The sequence below is a fragment of the Microcebus murinus genome, chromosome 17 (genome assembly GCF_040939455.1).
Source record: "Microcebus murinus isolate Inina chromosome 17, M.murinus_Inina_mat1.0, whole genome shotgun sequence".
Classification (NCBI taxonomy): domain Eukaryota; kingdom Metazoa; phylum Chordata; class Mammalia; order Primates; family Cheirogaleidae; genus Microcebus; species Microcebus murinus.
In genome coordinates this window covers 24,888,341-24,902,835 of record NC_134120.1, presented here as the reverse complement: position 1 = coordinate 24,902,835, position 14,495 = coordinate 24,888,341, and the positions used below count along the sequence as shown (strand labels likewise).

Sequence of the window (14,495 nt, the reverse complement as noted above, 5' to 3'; positions counted from 1 at the left end):
GCAGTGCCTTAAAGCTGGTTCTTCCATCATGACAGCTGAGCTCAGAGCGCCTCCTGGGCTCTTCTACTTACATCTCCTATCATGACGGCCTCCTCAGGTTCACAGCCAGTTCCCCGCAATGCTTCCAAAAAGAATGTCCTCTCTGGCTTTCCCACCACTGTGGCTTTGGTGTCTGTGGCATACTCTAAAGCAGTCACAAATGGTCCAGGCCCCAGGGCTAAGCCATCTTTCCTCTTGTAATACCTGGCCTTGTGGATTGCTATCAGAGGTGCCCCATCCAGGAGTAACCTAGAGAGACCAAGAAAATGGAAACTGGCTAAAAGCAAGGCTTTTATGATGGGGAAAGAATGTCAGATTTACAAAGAGGTCTTATTCACACTCACAGAAACAAACAGTTTCTTATTAACTTTTAATGACTTGATGTCTTCTAATGAATTCACAAAGAACTGCTGGGAATTACACTCAGATACACTAAAGAAAGGTGATAGATTATTAAATTTGGGATTGCTTCAACCTTTTACCTTTAGTGGTTTCAGACATTTTACCCAAATCACCAGAGAAAGAGAATTAAGAGAACTAATGCTAAATAAGACACTCAAGGGAAGAAGCTTAACTTAATGAGACAAGTTGTTTCAACCTTCCCTAATGGTAGGCAGGAGGCTCTTGAGCTTTTTTCAATACTACACAATTGTTGCTGCAGTGACATGTTAACTCCTAAAATATTTGAATTCCTGTTTCCTCTACTACAAAATGTAAGTTCCTTTTCAATTCAGAAATTTAATAGAGCATTTTACAAAGAGTTTCTGCGTATACTTTTATCTCTTTATTCTACCTTTTGACTGCTTTTAACATTACTTTGCAAATCAGGCCATCTTCCCTAAAGAACACACTAACAAGGTTTAAGGAGAGCTTTCACTGTCAAGTCCCTTTCCTTTGTCCTGATACAGGACAAACTACACTCTCCCACTGAACAAAAGGGCATAAAGAGTTCTCCCCATTAGTTTGCTAAGCAAATGATATATACAGCTAAGGATCCTCATTAGAGACAGGCGAAACAAAACAAATAGAAAAATCCTCACACAAATTTAATATTCACCTCCCAATATCCATCTCAAAACGTATGTCATCATCCCAATAATGCACCCTTTAGTCACATGGCAGAAGTACTCACACATATATTACCATCTAATGGCATACAGGACATGACATATTTCTTAAACTGTTTTTAACCAATGTAATGCCTCACTAGCTTAATTTACTTTAAGTCATCTACTTGGTTAAAATATTCAGTATGTCCATTGAGGAAGAATTCATCACATCTTATCCTTCACAATTATGAGTAATTTAAGTGCTCAGCTATGAAACTGCTAAATTATTCTTGTCAATGGGCATGGAATTGCCTTCCTATGGGAGATGCAGAATTCAGACATTTATGATTAAATATTTTATTAAGAAAAAACCAATACTGGACTATTATAGGGCCTTACTGTTAGTTACTACATATTGCTCACAGCACAGGACAGATCCTTCAAATTTATTTACTAATAGAAATTTATTTCATAAAGCAGATCTTGAAATTCAACTGTTAGGAAACCTGGCAAAGCCACTCTGCTGGCCTTAAAAACCTATAGCTGACAGCAATGAGACAACTCAATTTCTCTATCTGCCCTCCTGCCACCCCACCCCCAAGCCCATTTATTTGTTACTCTACCACGGAACTGAAATTCTTTATGCAACAGACCTCAAAATTGCTTTCCACTTATACTGCTAAACTAAAAACTCATTTGATTTAGCTTTGTTAATATTTTATTATATATTAACTGGAGATAAGACTTATCAGCTTGATTGATGTGCATACTTAATTCCCAGGCAGTACTTTAGTGCCTTCCCTGGAAGAGCTGAAACTGTGGGTTCCTCCACATTTCTGTAAATGGGATCTGGTTCTACACTAGACTGGAGAAGATATGCTTCTCTCAGGGAAATGGTTCCTGCTTCTACCGTTCTTCTCTGCATAGCATAAGCTTTACTGAATCCTCTGACGAGCCAAGGCATATTCATGATAGACTGAGATGTAAATGTTTTATAGGACACAGAATAAAATATCTTTTATAATCAAACATTTTTTAAATATTAAAAATAGACACCCTGATACCTGGAGTATTTTTATAATTATTAGATAGGTTGGTTGTTACTGTGTCCCCCAAAATTCATGTGTTGGGAACTTAATCCTCAATGCAACAGGATTGAGAGTGTGGGACATTTAAGAGGTGATTAGGTCATGAGGACTCTGCCCTCATGAATTGATTAATGCTCTATCGAGGAAGTGGGTTAGTTATTACAGGAGTAAGTTCCTGATCAAAAGGATGAGTTTGACCCCTTCCCTCTCTCATTTGCATGCTCTCTTGCCCTTCCGCCAGGGATGATGCAGCAAGAAGGTCATCACTAAATGTGGGGCCCCTTGACCTTGGACTTCCCAGACCCCAGATGTATAAGAACTGAATCTCTGTTCTTCATAAATTACTCAGTCTCAGATATTCTGTTCTAATACCACAAAATGGACTAAGATAGCTGTTTTTGATACCAGGAATAATGCATCAGCAGACAATCTAAAACTTTTCTAACTATAAGCCCACTGAGGTATAAAAAGTGAGGAGAAAAGGCACAAAGGCAGCCTGATACCAAAACCTCTGGCTGTAAATTCCATGCAGGTGAAGGAAAAATCTGTAAAACATCCTACCCAGGGAGCCATATAAAATCTCAGGCAGAGAAGTGAGAGAAAGCTAAGGGGATGATAATTTAAATTCAGAGCCACAGAATATTATTGAAAGAGACCTAAAGGAACATCGAGTCCAATATGCCCCATTTTACAGAGGAGGAAATCATCCAGAGATGTTGGGTGAAATCACAGAACTGGTGTCGGAACCTGGAACTTCTGAAAACCAATCTAGCGTTCTCTTCTACATACAGGCCCACCTCTGAGATACTGCAGGTTTCGTTCAAGACCACTGCAACAGAGTACCACAACAGAGCAAGCCACACAAATCTTTTGGTTTTCCAACACATATAAAAGTTATGTTTACACTATATTGTAGTCTATTAAGTGTGTAATAGTATTATGCCTAAAAAAATGTCCATACCTTAATTAAAAAATACTTTATTGCTAAAAAATGCTAACGATCATCTGAGCCTTCAGCAAGTTGTAATCTTTTTGCTGGTGGAGGGTCTTGCCTTGCTGTTGATGGCTGGTGACTGATCAGGATGGTGGCTGCTGAAGATTGGGGGCTGGGGCAACTTCTGAAGATAGGACAATCATGAAGTTGCTACATTAATTGACGACTCCTTTCACAAAAGATCTCCGTAGCATGTGGTGCTATTTGATAGCTCTTTACCCAGAGCAGAACTTCCTTCAAAATTAGAGTCGATCCTCTCAAGCCCTGCTTCTGCTTAATCAACTAAGTTTATGTGATACTTTAAATTTTTTGTTGTCATTTCAACAATGTCCACAGTATCTTCCAGGAGTAGGTTCTATCTCAAGAAACCACTTTCTTTGCTCATTCACATGAAGCAAATCCTCAAACATTTAACTTTTATCATGAGACTGCAGCAATTCACTCACATTTTCAGGCTCTATTTCTATTTCTAGTTCTCTTGCTATTTCCACCCTATCTGCAGTTACTTCCTCCATTGAAGTCTTAAGTCCCGCAAGGTCATCTAGGATGGTTGGAATCAACTTCTTCCAAACTCCTGTTAATGTTGATATTTTGACCTCCTCTCATGAATCATGAATGTTCTTAATGGCATCTAGAATGGTGAACCCTTTACAGAAGGTTCTCAATTTAGTTTTCCCTGATCCATCAGAGGAATTACTATCTAAGGCAGCTATAGCATTACGAAATATATTTCTTAAATAATAAGACTTTGAAAGGTGAAATGACTCCTTGATCCATGAGTAGCAGAATGGATGTTGTGTTAGCAGGCATGAAAACAACATTAATCTCCTTGGACATGTCCATCAGAGCTCTTGAGTAACCAGGTGCACCGTCAATGAACAGTAATATTTCAAAAGGAATTGTTTTTTTGAGCAACAGGTATTAACAGTGGGCTGAGAATATTCAGCAAACCATGCTTTAAGTAGATGTGCTGTCATCTAAGCTTTGTTTCATTTCTACAGAACAGGCAGAGTAGATTTAACCTAATTCTTAAGGGCCCCAGGATTTTTGGAATAGCAAATGAGCACAGGCTTCAACTTAAAGTTACCAGCTGCATTAGACACTTAAAGTTACCAGCCTGTCCTTTGCAGTTCTGAAGCCAGGCACTGACTTCTCTGTAGCTATGAAAGTCTCAGGTGGCACCTAGTTCCAATAGTAGGCTGTTTCATTTACACTAAAGATCTGTTGTTTCGTGTAGGTACCTGCATTAATTAGCTTAGCTAGATCTTCTGGAGAACTCGCTGCAGCTTCTACATCAGCACTTGCTCTTTTACCTTGCACTTTTATGCAAGTTTATGAAGATAGCTTCTTTCTTTAAACCTCATACCATCCTCTGCTAGCTTCAAACGTTTCTTCTGCAGTGTCCTCATCTCTCCTATTCTTCATAGAATTGAAGAAAGTTAGGCTTTGGCTTAAGGAAATGCCGTGGCTGGTTTGATGGTTTATCTAGACCACCAAAACTTTTTCCATATGAGCAATAAGACTGTTTCGCTTTCTTATTATTTGTGTGTTCACTGGAATCACATTTTTAATTTCCTTTAAGAATTTGTCTTTGCATTCACAACCTGGATGTTTGGCACAAGAGGCCTAGCTTTGGGACTATCTTGGCTTTGGACACGCCTTTTTCACCAAGCTTAATCATTTCTAGCTTTTGATTTAAAGCGAGAGCCATGCAACTCTTCCAAAGAAACAGCTGGATGGTGGAGCAGTCAGAACACATACAATATTTAAGTTTGCTATCTTATTTGGGTGTAACTTGTGGCTCCCCAAAACAATTACAATAGTAACACCAAAGATCACTGATCACAAATTGCCATAACAGATATAATAATAAAAAAGTTTGAAATATTGCTGAGGATTACCAAAATGTGACACAGAGACACAAAGTGAGCTCATGCTACTGGAAAAATAGTACTGATAGACTTTCTCGACATAGGGTTGCTGCAAACCTTAAATTTGTAAAAAACGCAGTATCTGCAAAGTGCAATAAAGTGAAACACAATGAGGTATGCCTATACTCTATGCTGCCTTTTTAAATAACTTAACCTCTCTAAGGAAGTAATCAACTTTTTACTATTTCCCCTGAAGATGAACATGGAGAAATGAAATTAATTACACTGCAGCTTAAGTAATGTCAGGCACCTCTTGTATGTCTAATACCAAACTGGCAAGTCCTTCTTACCCCAATCTCAAAAGTGTTCCTCCCTCAATCCTTCGCATCATAATAATTTCTCCCAATTACTCAAGCCAGAATCCTAGCAGTCATCCTGGATTTCTTGCATTCCCTTACTACCTCCACATTCCTATTCTTTAGCAAATCTAGTAATTTCCAATTCCAAAACAAAAATATCTTGAAACAGTCTTACTCTCACCTGAACTTCTACAATAGTCTTCCAACTGGTCTTCCTCCATTCTACTCTTGCTCTACTATTGCAATTCATTGTACAGGCAGTAGTGGTAGTTTTTAAAAGTGCAGACAGGATCATGTCTCTTCCCTGCTCAAAACCCTTGAACTGCTTGTCCCTGCAAACAGTTTAAATTCCTAAGTCCTTACCTAGCCTAAAAGGCCTTGCTTTATCTACTCCCAACCCCCCATCTCCAATCTCATTAACTGTTCTCCAGCCACAATACTCTGCTCCTATTTCCTAAACAAAAGTCAAACTCTTTCCTGCTTTAGTAACAACTGAGGCCATTATTGCTGATTTTTCCCTCCCTTTCTCTTCTTTCTTTATGAAGAAATTGAATATACTTAAGTTAATTAAACTTGTTTAAAGGATTACTAGGGAGGAAAAGAAAGAAGAAATTAAAATAATAAAAAAAGAAAAAACCTAAATTTATTATTTTTTGTTAAGAAGGAAATGGGGGAAAGCAATCAATGCAATATTCGACAAAAACCATTCAATTTCTGCACATCTTGAAGACTAATGGAACACTCCCAGCCCCATAACAATAATAGGAAGGATGGTGTTAACAAAGCTTCAAAACATTATTCTTAAACCACCTTCACCTAAACATTTAAATGTTAAAGTTGCGATGCCATTTATCTTCAGGTATAATGACATTTTAATAAGTTCCTGGAGAGCAGCTGCTCTTAATTTAGGTTTGGGAAAAACTCAGACTTTTCCTAGGTTAAACAATTCTATGCAGTTTTTTTCCAAAATTCTTTTGACCAGCAACTATACATCTGAAAAAAAAAAAATTGTAAGGAAAATCATAAATACTACTCAACAAATACGTTTTCAGGAAGTTTTTAAAAACTAACTTCAAAAACCTGGAAGTAACCAACAATAGGAAACTTGTGGCAAAGCAATTTATTGTGCTGCTTAAAATGGAATATGTTATAGTAATCACACATTTTAGAATAATATTTAAAAATATAGAAAAGCATGCAAAATATATTGTTGGGTCATAAAAAGTATGTTACTTCATAGTATGTATATATTCTCATTTTTATATAAACATGTATGTGCATAGAAACAAAGAAAATAGCTATTGCTAAAATATTAACTGTGGTTCTCTTTAGGTGGCAGGACATTGTAAATTCTTTCTTACACATTTAAATTTTCTACAATGAAGAAATTGATTTTGTGATTAGATATTTTTTAGTCTTGTTAATACTAAGTTCAGATTAGATTATTAAATAATCTATTTGTCCAGGTAATTTTCTTCCTAAAAGTGATTGTCAAATTTAATTATAATTGGTCCATTACTTAAATGTTCAGACTTTGAGTTTCTAACTCAGGTATGAAGATGAAAAAAACCTTACTACAAAGTAACAATACAGCTATGAAAATCAATGAACTAGAGCTATGGATATTCACTGATGAATCATACAATATTACTAGGGAAGAAAGGAAATTGAATACATACAGTATAAAACATGTAAAAGTAACACTACATATTGTTTAGGGATATCTACATATATGTTAAAATATAATGAAATACATGAAAATGATAAACACTATTCATAATCCTGATTACCTATGGGCTCTGGGTGATAAAATCAGGGAGGAATCCATAAGAGATATCAAACACATTGATAATTTCAATTTCTTAAAATGGTTAATAGGCATATAAGGGTTCATTATATTTCTCTTTATATCTTTAATATTCAATAAAAGGAAAAAAGCTACCAATGGCTCTCAAGATTTGAATGTTTTATAGGATTCATAACAAAATCATGTATTTATTCTCTATAACTGATTCATATCTTTCTCCAAAATTAATTCTTTAAAATCCATTCACAATTCCATTCAGGACTTAAAATATATTTGTAGAAAGACTGTACTATGCATTTTTGGGAAACATACTCATTAAAAGCACAGTAAATAAGAGGCAGTATAATGTGAAGGTTGATGTATCTGCTTTGATGCAACATGCCCCTGAAGCTGGCATTCAAGGCAGCTAGCTATGGAATGGGCTTTAAAATCTGATGTTTATTCTCATTATCAACTAAACAGTAATTTAACTAATTGGTGGTTCATTTGAGATGTCTATATTTGCCACACACAATCCAAACATCTGCAGTCATTGGTTGGAAGGCACAGTCTCTGTGGAAACATCAATATGCAAAGAAGGACAAGACCTAAAATCCTTCTGTTAACTCTCCACCCAGCTGTTAAGTGCATTTGTGAAATTAGAGTTGACCTATAAGTGCACTGTAATGCTGTAAAATGTAATGTTTAAAAAAAAATCAATATGGTTAGGAAAGTGTACTAATTAGACAGCATCCGAGCAATTACAAAGTCAGTGTTATGTCAACATACATTTTTATTACCCTGAGTCTAGTATTCATCTAAGACAGAGACTTCTCAACTTCCTATTAAATATGTCCTTCCCAAATTACCAGCTGAAATCAATCAATACCTTCTCCTTGAATTCAGTGGTTAAAGAAATGAGTAAAAGGTAGTAGGGGTAAATGCGGAAATAAAAAATAACACCAGTTTCTCTATTTCAAATGAAAACTGATTTTGGTAGTTGTAGCCTTTATGTAAGGAGCAGATGGGATACTCCAACTACCTCCCCCACCCCAAGAAGCTAACGTAGGAATTGAAGAGGTGAAGCAAAAGAAATTTTGATACCGTCTACAGTGAAGTACCTCTTTAAGCAATCTGGCATAGCAGTGGATGTCCTAGAAATACTACAGTAAACATATACTGAGCAACTATAAAAAGTGAGTTTGCTCCTTTCAAACAAAGGCTTGACTATCACAGTGCCTGAGTCACAAATAAAAGCGCATTAAGTAGTTGTGGTTTCCATCAACCAAGGATCTAAAATTAATGTGCACATAGGGTAAAAGGTGGCTGTTGTCAAAGTGCTATTTCTGGGCCAGATAGATTTTACATGAGGACAACCATTTTCAAGATCAACAGCACATAATGTGCTCATGCGTGAAAATGGCAGTGAGTTTTAAGGTTTCCCACAAACATTCTGATCCTGAAATATATATATCAAGAAATGAACTCTATATAAAGTATAAGAGAATAGTTATTACAGATCCTTGCACTGGTAAGAAAATGATTTTTTAAAATAGCATTCTTGCAGTTAAATGCAAAAAATTTACCAGCATATTAAAAACAATCATTTTTTTTTTCAAAAAATGCCAGTTCAATATATCTCTATGCAACATTCTGAACTATTTACTTGTCATAAATTCAATGGTAAATTATACTGTTTAGTAGTTTGACAATAAAGAAAAAACAAGATATGAAAAATGAAATATCCAAAAGAAAAAGCAACAATCTTACTCTAGAGCAGATCTGCAGGTACATTCTGGTCCAATTTATCTCAGGAAGTATGAGAACAAGTATGCAGTCTTCCTTTTAGAAGCAGCAGCAAAAAGTTCATGTAAGGGAAATGCACAAACTGAAGATTCATAACATCTTATGCATTAGCTATATTTCTACTGACAGCCATCTGGTACATCTCCACTTGGATACCCCACAGGCCAAACATCCCTAACCTAAACTCATGACCTCTTAAACCCCCAAAGGAGTGTTCTGTCTCATTTGCTCAGGTTAGAAATCTGGATGTTCTCTTGACTCACTTTTCCTCTTCACCTCCTGAACCCAGTTATCCAGCAAGTCATGTTGATGCTACCTAAATCTATTTTTCTTCATCCCTACTGCCACTATTTCAGTTCTGACCATTATTATCCCTCATCCAGTAACTTCTGTGAAAGCATGGTCAAATGTGCCAACTTTTTCCCATAGCCTGGATTCTCACTGGAGGGAGAATCACATTTATTGTTTTTGGTGGATTAGCCTGGATGCTATTTTCCTTCAGAGATTAGCATAGTCAGTGGAGAAGCACAGGAGTAATAAAAAAGATAAAACTACTAGCTTTAAGAGGTGCTATTTCTTATGGATTGTTGCTCCAGAATATTGCTTCTATAAACTAGAAAATTCTCAATGATCATCACATTTAATATAGTGATCACTACCAAAAAAAGGGCAAAATAGTAATAAATATTATTTGATGTTGATCTTGAAGTGATCTTGAAGATGGCTATCCCCATATACAATCTGGGTAGCCAGAAGTAAAACACACAAAACCTTACATGACAAAGACCAAGGAAGGGAAGGAAAGTATATGATGAGATGAAAAATAAATAGCTAGATTTACCGGAATGCTTGATTCAGAATTTCATAATGAAAATGTTCTGGAGCCAATCCTACGACCACAGCATTAGGATCACTTGTTTGTATTCCTGAGGATAGAAAAAAATATATAATTGTTGAAAAATGCAATTAAAAGCAACGTCACATTTTATAACAAAGTAGTTTTAGTCAATCAAGTGCAAATATTTGCTATAGCTGTAATCTAAAATTTAAGAGATTATCTTGCCCAGTGTACTTTGGAAGTATACGAGAAAGAGAGATACAGCAGTAGGGGGAAAGAGAAAATCTAATATTTTTCCATATTCCCATGCATGTTCTTACAGCTACTCAGTAACTAGAAGATCTGAATTGAAAATTGTAACTTGATGTTCTCAAAAGTACCAATTTCTGACTTCTAAATGCTTTACTGATTACAATCAACAAGAACAGATCGATAGCAACTGATGAGAGACGGAGAATCTAAGAGGCAAGGGAAATTAGACTTTCTAATTGACAATTGAGGTTAACACATTCATGGTAAGTATGAAATAAACTGCAGATTCTACAGTTTTCTACATGATGCTTGATCTACTTTTAGGTTCACAAATATTATTTTATAATCACAGCATGTTTTAAGGCTTTGGCATCTTATAAGTGGACTTCAGATATGATAACCAAATAAGTACATTCACCATTACGGTTACTAAAAGTCTGATTAAAAGTTCCATGGATTATCTCCATGCCAATTCCTATTTGCCTCTCTCATTGCAGATGTCCAAGCTTTCCAATTTCCTCCTTACCAGTAGCCACAGTAATGAGTAATTGGTTAAGGTTTGTTGAAAGAAGAAAATAAAATTGCTGGTTACACTAAGAGCTGAAGTTATTTTGTGTTAATTCTTTATATCATATCCATCTACCACTAGCAAAGAATTTCAATATTAGCAAAGATATTTCCATTCCCTTCAAAAACACCTATTTACCTTGGGCATTTTCTTATATATAAATATGTTGCAAACATAGTCCTAGATTGAATGGCAAAGATTTCTTCCAGACCAGGGTCTCTACTTACATACCCAACTCCAGCTCACTGCTGAAACAGCCAGAATCTTAACATCCTCAAAGTTGTTTTCAGTCTTTTGTTATTACAAATAAGGCCATAATGAATGACCTTGTTCATGTGTCATTGTGTATTTTTGTAACTATATTTTAGAGATAGATTCTTACAAGTGCTCCTTCATATATAATTTTGTTAGCTACACCTAAACTCCTCTGCATAGGCACTGTGTATTTGTATTTCTGTCAACATTCAGATCCTTTTAATAAATTTATTTTCTGTTTAATTCATCCCAAGGTGGTTTCTGTTTCTTATAAATAATAATTCTAATTGATATACTGATATATTTCCTATTAGTACAAGTTTTGAGGTCCTGCCCTACTGTATACCCATGCTGAACTCTCTATTTATAAAGCCATCACATGGTTTTATAATGAATGTACTTATATTCATTTTTCTATATTGTGTCATTTCACTGAGTAGCATCTATTAAAAAAAGCAATGTGGCACAGCTTCATAAAACTGTAATATTTTTCCAGAATCTGTTGATTTTTCCAAAGAGAAAACAATTTTACTTTCTCTTGATTGAAAAGTATTTCATGTTCGGTGTAAAAACTTCACACTATCTAGAATGACATCTATTTTTAAACAAGGAGATCTTGGTTTATCTCATTTAAGCAAGTTAATACAGCGGCTTCTAGATTGAGGATTATAATACTCAAAGTAATTTTGATCTATTTTTTTCAAACCATGGGTCACGATCCATTAGTAGATTGTAAAACTAATTTGGAGGACTCTAAGCAGCATCAAAATCAAACAATCAAATAAATCAAATAGAAAATAGTATACATCTTATACGGTATTGTTTAACATATATAAACTTGCATATATATGTGCACAGTTTCACTTATTGTGGACTGCAGTCAAAAAAGATTTGAGAAACACCAATTTAGACAGAAATTCTATCAGTATTGTCAACCATTTCAATAACATGGAGAAATCAAAATAAATACCCCTAAACATCCAGTTTTGAGAATGATTTACAAGGAGATATGAAGATCCAACTATTAAATCTTTTCAAATGTCCCCCACCTTTGAAATCAGGTAGTGCCCGATCATCAACCAGCAGCATGGGTCTGACTTGTTTCTGTTCTACTAAACTTCTGGCTGCAGTCAGAGATGTGAATATTTCATCTTCAGAGATATCAAACTCCAATTTTCTCAACCTTTCCAACAGGTCTTGCTTGCTCTCTTTAGTTGTATTGGTCACAAACCTAACTATTACAGAAGTACCACGCAACCTGGAAAACATAGAATTCAAAAGTCAATAGGTAGCTTTTACATTCTAGCCCTGTAACACTTCCTAATTTGGTAGAAATGAATAAGTCACCAAATGTTTCTATGGCCAAAAGGCTTAAAAAATAAAACTATCTAGAATTACTTAAAAATCATCTACACAATATAGGAAGCTTCACTTCCAAAGGGGGCAAAATAAAACTATAAAAGCTATGTTTACCTGTTTTGAGGGCCTTCTATACTTTAACTGCATTTTCTGCAGAGTTTAGTAAAGAAGTAAAAAACAAAGCCTAGTAACCACTAACAGAATATGAGAGGTGAACGTTATCTTAGACATTATATATTGGTGCAATCCTCTTCTTAAAGGTGAGAAAATTGAGGCCCGGAAGAGGTAAGTGACTTGCCCAGCCTTACACAGCTGGGTAGCAGTAGAGTTGAGACAAGAATTCTGTTCCTCTGTGTCCTGGTAGTGTTTGATCTCCTTTACTAAGAAAACAGAACAAACATCAGGATGTTCTTAGAGAACTGGCTGAGCCCTAATTTGTTAGTAAATGTATAAATAGAAACTATCTGGACAGCTCAAAGAAACATTACATTTTGATAGTCAAAATGTGTTTTTCCTTCAAGCTACTTACATACATGATTGATTTGATTCTATGATCTACTTTTGAAACCTAAACTGGCAATCAGGTATCAGAGAGAGAATTCATGATAGTCTAGCCTTCTTTAAAAATGAAAATTATTTTCTTGGTCCTAGTGTTTTAATCCAAAGTTTAAAAATAATTTAAATTTAGCTAAATATAAAATTTTATATTAATATCCTGGTGCTTTTACTTTATGCTTGCACCCAAACGCCACAAGGCACAAAAGCACTAACCACAATTTAAAACAAGCAAGCAAATAAAACAGAAAAGAGATTTTTAAGTATTCACCCAAAGAACATTAAGTAAATTTATATAATTAAATAATTCACTGTAACCATGATTACCTCTATAATATGTGTGGTTGCTTTTCTACAAAACATTAAATTTAGAGGTTTATTTCTTTAAAGAAATTGATTACTTCAACATAACTATTACCCTAAAAATGAACAAGTAGTGAAATAATCACATAATTTTTAATGAGTTTTTTAAAAAAACTTTTCATTTTACTGGTCCCTCAACTTCCCTTAGTCTATTTGTTTCTATAGAAACCAAAGCAGGCAGTTCTAGGACAGTGATTTCTCTGGGATGAGAACCTGCCAGTGCAAGTAACAGAACAATCTGTAGGCACCTGCCCCTCCAGAACAGCAGGCTCATAGTTTACAAAGCTACTTACAGATGTCATCGTTCCCAGAAATAAAAAGATTTTTCTTTCAATCCAGATTAGAAAGCTCATCTTTAAAGCAGTAAAAGCTCTAACAGGAACACACTGATCAACAGATGTCCTTTCCTCTAGAAAGCCTAACTCAGAGAGAGACCATGTTAAGGAGTCAAGAGAAAATCCAACTATGCAACAGATTTTCTTTTGGTTTTAAACAACATGTTGTCCACCATTTCTTCACCTACAAAATGAATATGACTCCTAACTAAATTGATAGCTTCTGACTGATGTCTACCAGATATACAAGTCTTTATTTCTTTTTTTTTTGTGACAGAGTCTCGCTTTGTTGCCCAGGCTAGAGTGAGTGCCTTGGCGTCAGCCTAGCTCACAGCAACCTCAAACTCCTGGGCTCGAGCGATCCTTCTGCCTCAGCCTCCCGAGTAGCTGGGACTACAGGCATGTGCCACCATGCCCGGCTAATTTTTTTATATACATAACAGTTGGCCAATTAATTTCTTTTCTATTTTATAGTAGAGATGGGGTCTCGCTCTTGCTCAGGTTGGTTTTGAACTCCTGACCTTGAGCAATCCGCCCGCCTCGGCCTCCCAGAGAGCTAGGATTACAGGCGTGAGCCACCGCGCCCGGCCACAAGTCTTTATTTCTTGATGTCCCAAATAAAGGTAAGCTCCTTGAGAGTGGAAGGTCTGTGTCAGTTTTCTGCCCCAACAGCTGGCACTATGACACCAAGCACTAGATTTTTCTCATTAACAGTATACCATGAACATTTTAAGATTGGACAATGGTTAAGTACCACATGCTAAGTATAGCTGCTTTTCAAAACTTCTCTAAATTATTTTAGGATAAAGAAGCTTAACATCAGTTATTACTTCTCTTGTGTTGATTGAGTACTTTTTTTCAGGACACCCAGAAACAAGTATTCATTCAGTTCACTTTAACAGGCTTTTAGTGTGTATCCCCAGTTTGTAACTAGACATGTGTTCAGTACTGTGGTTAGTGCATCAGAAGTAGAAGGCA

At 35.7% G+C, this 14,495-nt stretch overlaps 1 protein-coding gene across 4 annotated transcripts in view; it reads right to left on the bottom strand.

The window, feature by feature from the left end:
* HDHD2 (haloacid dehalogenase like hydrolase domain containing 2) overlaps positions 1-14,495 on the bottom strand; it is a 33,328-nt gene that overhangs the window by 7,111 nt on the left and 11,722 nt on the right. For all 4 annotated transcript variants that reach the window (XM_012745366.3, XM_012745368.3, XM_012745367.2 and 1 more), the window contains 3 exons: positions 11,955-12,163; positions 9,834-9,918; positions 72-288 (listed from right to left, as the gene is read on the bottom strand). In XM_012745366.3, the coding sequence (XP_012600820.1) occupies positions 72-288; positions 9,834-9,918; positions 11,955-12,163 (511 nt within the window). The remainder of the gene's footprint in view (positions 1-71; positions 289-9,833; positions 9,919-11,954; positions 12,164-14,495) is intronic.